General features: G+C 55.6%; 1 protein-coding gene across 1 annotated transcript; it reads left to right on the forward strand.

The window, feature by feature from the left end:
* On the forward strand, nucleotides 1-6,223 carry NOL12 (nucleolar protein 12). The gene is made up of 6 exons (XM_023222054.3): nucleotides 1-165; nucleotides 2,171-2,276; nucleotides 2,572-2,620; nucleotides 3,097-3,239; nucleotides 5,152-5,249; nucleotides 5,635-6,223. The coding sequence occupies exons 1-6, from the start codon at nucleotides 83-85 to the stop codon at nucleotides 5,795-5,797; spliced, it is 642 nt and encodes a 213-aa protein (XP_023077822.1). The 5' UTR covers nucleotides 1-82; the 3' UTR covers nucleotides 5,798-6,223.
* The last annotated feature ends 2,203 nt before the right edge of the window (nucleotides 6,224-8,426 follow it).

The following is an 8,426-nucleotide window of genomic DNA, read 5'->3' on the forward strand; positions in this document are numbered from 1 at the left end:
GAAGAGTACGCTACACCCGAGAGGATGAGTACGCTACATCCGGAAGTGTCTCCAGGGAGAGGAAGTCGGCAGCCTCACCGCTATGGGCCACAACAAAAAGAAGAGGAGAGATGGTGACGACCGGCGGCCCAGGCTCGTTCTCAGCTTCGACGAGGAGAAGAGGCGGTGAGTGGCAAAGCCGGACCGGACTCCCCTCGAGCTGTTTTTCACGGCCAAGGCCAGGTCTGGGGCCGAGCACGCTCCAGCGGAGGGCTCTTCCGGCCCCGCCCCCTGGCGTGGCTAGAGAACCCCTCTCGGCCTCCCAGCTCCCGTTCCCGCTTCTCCCTTTTCGGCCTCCCCACCTCGCCTAGTGTCTCTGCGCCGCCAGACAGCCGGAAGCTCGGGTCTCAGAGGAGTGGCTTCGACCACCGTAGCCCAGCCCAGTCCATCGGCCCGGCACACAGTAGGCGCCCAGCCGTGGCGGATGAATGATGAGTCAATGAAATGAGAGTGGCCTAAGTTCATTCATTCGCTCTCAAGACGTTTACTGGGCTCCTTTGGTGTGCCAGGTCCCGTATCAGGAAGGTGAACCCTTGAGCCTCAGCGTCCGGCCAGGCAAATAAATGGCACATGGTAGCGGGTCAGCGAAAAGCCCAGTGCTGGACTGTGGGACAAAATGGGAAGAGAGCAGCTGGCACTGCGGGGATGAGAAGGGGCTGAGATCAGACCGAGGGAGAGGGGGTGGGAAATGCTGGGCATCATCAGGAAACTCCTAGCGTGCATCAACAGGCCCTACAGGCGAGTTCAGGGTCAGGTGTCTTGGAGACATGGGTGTTGGTCCAGTGCAGGGTTTCTTTTTTTTTTTGAGACGAAGTCTCGCTCTGTCACCCAGTCTGGAGTGCAGTGGCCGGATCTCAGCTCACTGTAAGCTCCGCCTCCCGGGTTCATGCCATTCTTCTGCCTCAGCCTCCCGGGTAGCTGGGACTACAGGTGCCCGCCACCTCGCCCGGCTAGTTTTTTGTAGCTTTTAGTAGAGACGGGGTTTCACTGTGTTAGCCAGGATGGTCTCGATCTTCTGACCTCGTGATCCGCCCGTCTCGGCCTCCCAAAGTGCTGGGATTACAGGCTTGAGCCACCGCGCCCGGCCCAGTGCAGGGTTTCTAAAGGTCTGGATGAGGGTGGCCTGAAAGCCTTGTTGAGAGAGTAATGAGGTTTGCCGGTGTGGAAGGGGTTACCCCATGTACTGTGTGTGCCCCCGCACCTGGCGCTGTTTCCTGAACCTGAGATCCCTGGAGAGTATTAAGTGGAAAGAGGCAGTATCTCCCTTATTTTCCTAAATGTATCCGTTCTCTAAACTTGGGCAAGTAACCTAGACTCTGTGCCTCAGCATCCCCATCTGTAAAATGGAGATTGCTACCCACTGCACAGGTTGTTGTGAGGGTTTTTTGTTTGTTTGTTTGTTTGTTTTTTTTTTTTGAGACGGAGTCTCGCTCTGTCGCCCAGGCTGGAGTGCTGTGGCCGGATCTCAGCTCACTGCAAGCTCCGCCTCCCAGGTTTATGCCATTCTCCTGCCTCAGCCTCCCGAGTAGCTGGGACTACAAGCGCCCGCCACCTCGCCCGGCTAGTTTTTTGTATTTTTTAGTAGAGACGGGGTTTCACCGGGTTAGCCAGGATGGTCTCGATCTCCTGACCTCGTGATCCGCCCGTCTCGGCCTCCCAAAGTGCTGGGATTACAGGCTTGAGCCACCGCGCCCGGCCTGTTTGTTTGTTTTTGAGACGAAGTCTAGCTGTGTCATCTAGGCTGGACTGTAGTGGCGCGATCTCGACTCACTGCAACCTCTGCCTCCCAAGTTTAAGCAATTCTCCCCAGTCAGCCTCCCGAGTAGCTGGGACTACAGGCATGTGCCACCACACCCAGCTAATTTTTGTGTTTTTGGTAGACATGGGGTTTCACCATGTTTGCCAGGATGGTCTTGAAAACCTGGCCTCAAGTGATCCGCCCACCTCGACCTTCCAAAGTGCTGGGATTACAGGCGTGAGCCACCATGCCTGGCCATTGTTGTGAAGGTTAAATGAACTAATACTTGTACATTTTAGGAATGGTGCCTAGCACGTAGCGAGCGCGGCATTAGCCGTTTTTCTCCTAGAGTGAGCCCTTCTCTCCTTGTCTTTGCCGGCTTCCTTCCTGTAGGGAGTACCTGACAGGCTTCCACAAGCGGAAGGTGGAGCGGAAGAAGGCAGCCATTGAGGAGATTAAGCAGCGGCTGAAAGAGGAGCAGAGGAAGCTTCGGGAGGAGGTGTGCAGGGGGGAGGTGGGAGGGGGTCTTTGATCCTTAGGGCACTTGTAACCTTGGATTTCCCTAATAGAGGCAGCTGCAGGCATGGGGCGGCGTGTGTGTGGGCAGGACTGGGGAACAGCTTATACAGGTGGAGACTCCGTGGGCCTGGGTCTGAGAGCAATGAAAGATGGAGTCTCCTCCTGATCTTGCAGTATGGATCATGGTCTCTCTCACCTTGGGGGTGATTAATACCCTGGCCTGAGGTTGGACTAAGAGGCCATACTCACTGTGTTCCCTGCGCATGTGGTTTCAGCGCCACCAGGAATACTTGAAGATGCTGGCAGAGAGAGAAGAGGCGCTGGGTAAGTGGCATGCTTGGCCTGACCTGGAGAACAGCTGACGGGCCTGGTGGGTGGAAGGGATAGAAGCTGACCTCCTTGGCCCTAGGGATCTCGGGGGGTACCCTGGGGCCAGGGGTTGTTCTAAGCACCTCTAAGTGCAAATGGAACAGAGACCAGGAGAAGGAGGCCCAAACCCCTCGGTTAACCAAGCCTGAGCAGAGAACCCAGTTTTTAAGGATGGAAAGGACTAGGGGCGGACGGGAGGGACAGCTGTAGCTGTCATAGAAGGGTTGTCTGACATGGGAACGAGCTAGAGCATGAAGGAAACAGGATCATTCACAACACGCGTCCGCAGACCAGGCTCTACAGCCAGTGACCTCGTGGATGCGCTCCACATGCACAGAGTAGAGGGGGCATTGCGCTCCCGGGAGGGAGGGAGGCTGGAGCCTGGTCTCTCGTTCCCCTGGCTGATCCCAGGTCTGTGTCTACCCCCACAGAGGAGGCAGATGAGCTGGACCGGTTGGTGACAGCAAAGACAGAGTCAGTGCAGTATGACCACCCCAACCACACAGTCACTGTGACCACTGTCAGTGACCTGGACCTCTCAGGAGCCCGGCTGCTCGGGCTGACCCCACCTGAGGTAGGTCCCAGTCTCAGCCCTGGGAAGAAGCGGTGTGGGGGCAGACTGGCTTCTCAGGGTTGCTCAGTGCTGGCCCATATTGTGGGTACCCCACTGCAGGGGCTCCTTCCCTTTGGGCCCTTCATTCCCTGCTTCCGGGGCACCGCAGAGGCCAGCCCCACTGCTGAGCAGCTCAGGAACTTGGGCAGGCTCCTTCACCTTGCCTGCTTCCCTTTCTCCATCAGTGAACTGGGGGTTGCTGATGGTGGCACCTGCCTTGTGGGATTGGTGTGAGGATAAAAGTTGTTAATCCGTGTGAGTCACTTGGCGCAGTGCCCAGCCCTGTTGTAAGTGCTTCACAAAAGGTAGCTGTTTGTTGTGATCGTTCCCTTTGTGCGATTTGCAGCCCTGGCGCGTCTGTACACTAAGTGAGTTTTCAACCTGTGGGTGGTGAATCACGAGTAGGTTGCAACCAGCATAAAAAAAATAATAATGTAATTGAAAATATCTGAAAGTATCATGTTAAATATTGTTTCATGAGACAGCTGTTTCCATTGGAGTTGTATCTGGGTTTGCCTAAGAATTTATGGGCATATATGCACACAGTTGTGATATAAAACGTATTTCCTTGCATGGGTTATTGTGTCCTTAAGTCCTGGAGCCACTCCCCTATCACATCCATACTGATCTCCGGGCTGGGCACGGTGGCTCACGCCTGTAATCCCAGCATTTTGGGAGGCCAAGCCAGGTGTATCACCTGAGGTCAGGAGTTTGAGACCAGCCTGGCCAACATGGTGAAATCCCGTCTCTACTAAAAGTATAAAAATTAACCACGGGGCCAGGTGCAGTGGCTCATGCCTGTAATCTCATCACTTTGAGAGGCCAATGCGGGCGGATCACCTGAGGTCAGGAGTTCAAGAGCAGCCTGACCAACATGAAGAAACCCCGTCTCTGCTAAAAATACAAAATTAGCTGGATGTGGTGGCACATGCCTGTAATCCCGGCTACTCAGGAGGCTGAGGCAGGAGAATAGCTTGAACCCAGGAGGCGGAGGTTGCGGTGAGCCAAGATTGTGCCATTACACTCCAGCCTGGGCAAAAAGAGTGAAACTCCGTCTCCAAAAAAAATTAGCCAGGCATGGTGGCGTGCACCTGTAATCCCAGCTACTTGGGAGGCTGAGGCAGGAGAATCGCTTGAACTTAGGAGGTGGAGGTTACAGTGAGCCAAGATCGCACCACTGCACTCCAGCCTGGGTGACAGAGCGAGACTCCATCTCAAAAAACAAAACAAAACCATACTGATCTCACATCAGTCTTTCATTTTATGCTCATTCTTCTGCAAGGTCTGATACAAAGATAAGTCTTGTCCCCATTTTGCTAGGATTTTCATTCCTGAATGTTTAAGTATATATTGGAAGCTTCTAGGGGCAGGAGAGGGTTTGGAAACAGGCCTTCCCCTGTGTAATCCTTGCTTTAGGGCAGATAAACTGTTCTTCCATCCGAGGCGGCCTTTTTTTTTTTTTGAGACAGAGTCTTGCTCTGCTGCCCAGGCTGGAGTGCAGTGGCGCAATCTCGGCTCACTGCAAGCTCCGCCTCCCGGGTTCACGCCATCCTGCCTCAGCCTCCCGAGTACCTGGGACTACAGGCGCCCGCCACCTCGCCCAGCTAATTTTTTTTTATTTTTAGTAGAGACGGGGTTTCACTGTGTTAGCCAGGGTGGTCTCGATCTCCTGACCTCATGATCCGCCCGCCTCGGCCTCCCAAAGGGCTGGGATTACAGGCGTGAGCCACCGCACCCGGCCCCGAGGCCTTCTTTAGTCCCCTTCCAGGCCTGTGATGCAGCAGGGCGCGCTACCACTTGCCAGAGCCATGGTGGCTCGGGGTGCCCAGCCCAGGCCCCCCGAGCTACTGCTCCCTGTCTTGTGCTTCTTTAGGGGGGGTCTGGAGACGGGTCTGAGGAGGAGGCGTCATCCATGGAGAAGCCAACCAAAGCCTTGCCCAGGAAGTCCAGAGACCCCCTGCTCTCTCAGCGGTGAGTCTTGGCCTGCTGCCTTCCCGGTCCCACCCCTCCTGGCTGGCAGTAGTGACCTGGCTCTTAGGGGTGGTGTGGAGCAGGTGTAGGGCCCCGAGCAGCCCTTTGCTTTGCCTGTCCAGTGATCCTCAGCCTCTGCTCATTGCCCCATCCTGTCCCACCCACCCCTGAGAGTGTCTGACCTCCGATGCCTTTCGTGCCTGGGTGAGGGGCCTGTCTCTCTGAGCTGCGTTGCTGGCAAGCACTCTGGAGGTAGAGCAGGCCAACTCTGGCATGAACTTGGTGGTCCTGGCATTTGCAACCTGTCCTGACATCCCCTCCACGAGCCAGGTGGTGAGTCACTCCACAACGCAGTCTTAAACTGAGGCTTTCTGCCCGCCCCCAGGATCTCCTCTCTCACAGCCTCACTGCATGCACACAGCCGCAAAAAGGTCAAGAGGAAACATCCCCGATGGACCCAGGACTCCAAGAAGCCCCCAAGGGCCACTCGTACCAGCAAGGCCCAGCGCCGCCGTCTGACAGGCAAAGTGCGGCATGGCGGGGAGTGAGACCGAGAACCAAGCGGTGCCCCAGCCTAGGCTTTGAGGACGTCCTTTCTCAGCTTGGCTGTCCTGTAGCCCAGCCTGTACCTAGGTAATGACTACATAGCTCAAGGTTGGGAAGCCAGGACCTATGTGGCCTGGGGCCAGCTGCCTTTGCCTGGGGTTTGAATTCCAGAAGGAGCAGGCAGCTGGGAGCAGGCCTTCCCCAGGAAGAGCCTTCAGAGCCACGCGGGGGCATCTTCCCAAATGTGCACCCCACCTGGCACTCATCAGATTTCTGGAACTCATCAGAGATCTGTGTGCTTGTGATTTGTTTGTCGGTGATACCACGCACAGGGCAGGTTTCTGGGGTGGTGGAAATGGTCAGGGCCCATGGGTCTGTCTCCAGCAGTTTGCCCTGTGGCTACAATAAAGTACAGTTCTCCCTGTGTTTTATTTTATTTATTTATTGAAACGGAGTCTCACTCTGTCGTCCGGGCTGGAGTGCAGCGGCGCGATCTCAGCTCACCGCAAGCTCTGCCTCCTGGGTTCCCAAAGCCGGAGAGCAACAGGCGCTTTGGGAAGTGGTTCGTGCACGTGGTCTTATTTTAGTCTCAGGGCAGCCCTAAGAGGTAGGTACCTTATGTCATCTTACACATGAGGAAACAGACCAGAGAGGTCAGCACAGCGAGAAGCTCATGCAGCGACCAAGCAGCAGAGCCTGGATTCAAACCTGAGCCTTGCTGTGTGCAAGAACCCCGAGGACTCAGCTGTTCCTGCTCACAGCAGGCTGAGCACCAGAGCCACCTGGAGGGCCCATAATAGGCACCACTCTGCCCAGGCACGAGGCAGCCAAGAGGCACATGCCACCCAGGGAGGACAATGAAAAGGTGGCAGGGAGAGCAGGTGGGCAGAGCCAAAAGGCCAGGCCAGCGTGCTCAGCACAATCCCTGAGGTGCATTTGCCATACCCCGTGCAGCCCTCAGACTCCCACCAGCCTTCATGAGTGGGTTTTGATGGTGACGTGGGAGAGGGCCTGCCCACTCCCACGTACAGCATAACTGAGCCACAGTCACTTAGTCTGCCCCGCTGCAAGGCCTGGCTGCTGGCTGTGGAGAGAGGATGGCCCTGCAGACCCTGCCTCACTGCTCCCCCGGCTCCAGGAGCTTCCGCATCACGGTGGGTAAAGCCCGCAGTCCTGTTGCAGGTGCCCCTCACCACACTGTCCTGTCATCCTGACTCCGTAGTCCATGGTCATCGGCAAGCCCTGGGAACACAGCTCACTCCCCTTTGTGGTCCTAGTGTTTAGGACCCAACATAGCTCCTCTAACCAAGGCACAACCTGAAATTCTTTCACTCCTGCCCAGGACTGACAAGCCAGGACAAAGAAGGGACAAGGTTTCCATCAACTCACCCATCTGGAAGGAGTGTGAAGACATGGCCCCTTGTTGAGTTCTAGCTGGCACCCACAGGGTCTTCTCTAGAGGGGCTACTTTTGTGCATGTCAAGATGTAACTGCTTTATTTTTTAATTTTTTTTGAGACAGGGTCACACTCTGTCGCCCAGGCTGGAGTGCAATGGCATGATCTCAGCTCACTGCAGCCCCCACCTCCAGGGTTCAAGCGATTCTCCAACCTCAGCCTCCCGAGTAGCTGGGATTACACACATGTGCCACCACACCCGGCTAATTTTTGTATTTTTAGTAGAGACAGGGTTTCACCACGTTGGCCAGGCTGGTCTCGATCTCCTGACCTTAAGTGATTTGCCCGCCTCGGCCTTGCAAAGTGCTGAGATTACAGGTGTGAGCCACTGAGCCGGGCTGCAATTGCTTTAAAAAGAATTAATTAATCCTTCCATGTCAGGCCCCGCCTGGGAGATACTGGAAGTCTGGGGACGCTGCCCCAGTGTGGTGATGGGGAATGACCTGGGACTCGACTGCTTTCACCACTTCAGTGTCAGCTGCAGAGACTCCTGTGGCCCAGGACAAGGCACAGGCACAGAGGCTCCTCGGTGAAGGGCATGGGGGGCACTGCTCCCCCACTGGCCTCAGGAGCCCGCTTTTCAGAGCAGCAGGTGGGCTCTGGATTCTAGCAATGGACACACGGATCCTTAACCCTGGTTAGGATCTTAACACAGGGAGAGCTATACAAAAAACCAGCAGGGCGTGGTGGAGGGCGCCTGTAGTCCCAGCTACTCAGGAGACTGAGGCAGGAGAATTGCTTGAACCTGGGAGGTGGAGGTTGCAGTGAGCCGAGAATCGTGCCATTGCACTCTAGCCTTGGCAACAAGAGTGAAACTCCGTCTCAAAAAAAAAAAAAAAAAAAAAAAAAATTTGGCACTTGGCATGTCCTGTTGGCCAGGCAGGAGGCAAAGGCATGAGGCAGAGGCAAGGGACCTCCTAGCTGCAAGACAGGCTGGGAACTCTTCTATTTATTTTTGAACTGGAGTTTTGACCGGGCGCAGTAGCTCAAGCCTGTAATCCCAGCACTTTGGGAGGCCAAGACGGGCAGATCACGAGGTCAGAAGATCAAGATCATCCTGGCTAACACGGTGAAACCCCGTCTCTACTAAAAAATACAAAAGCCGGCCGGGCACGGTGGCTCAAGCCTGTAATCCCAGCACTTTGGGAGGCCGAGACGGGCGGATCACGAGGTCA

This window comes from Piliocolobus tephrosceles, chromosome 19 (genome assembly GCF_002776525.5).
Source record: "Piliocolobus tephrosceles isolate RC106 chromosome 19, ASM277652v3, whole genome shotgun sequence".
In the NCBI taxonomy this organism is placed as follows: domain Eukaryota; kingdom Metazoa; phylum Chordata; class Mammalia; order Primates; family Cercopithecidae; genus Piliocolobus; species Piliocolobus tephrosceles.

Excerpts from the sequence above, each read along its gene's own strand:
- NOL12 (XM_023222054.3), top strand. The coding sequence starts at position 83 with ATGGGCCACAACAAAAAGAAGAGGAGAGATGGTGACGACCGGCGGCCC. Across the intron at positions 2,621-3,096 it reads AGAGAGAGAAGAGGCGCTGG|AGGAGGCAGATGAGCTGGAC; the intron begins GTAAGTGGCATG and ends CTACCCCCACAG. Across the intron at positions 3,240-5,151 it reads TCGGGCTGACCCCACCTGAG|GGGGGGTCTGGAGACGGGTC; the intron begins GTAGGTCCCAGT and ends GTGCTTCTTTAG.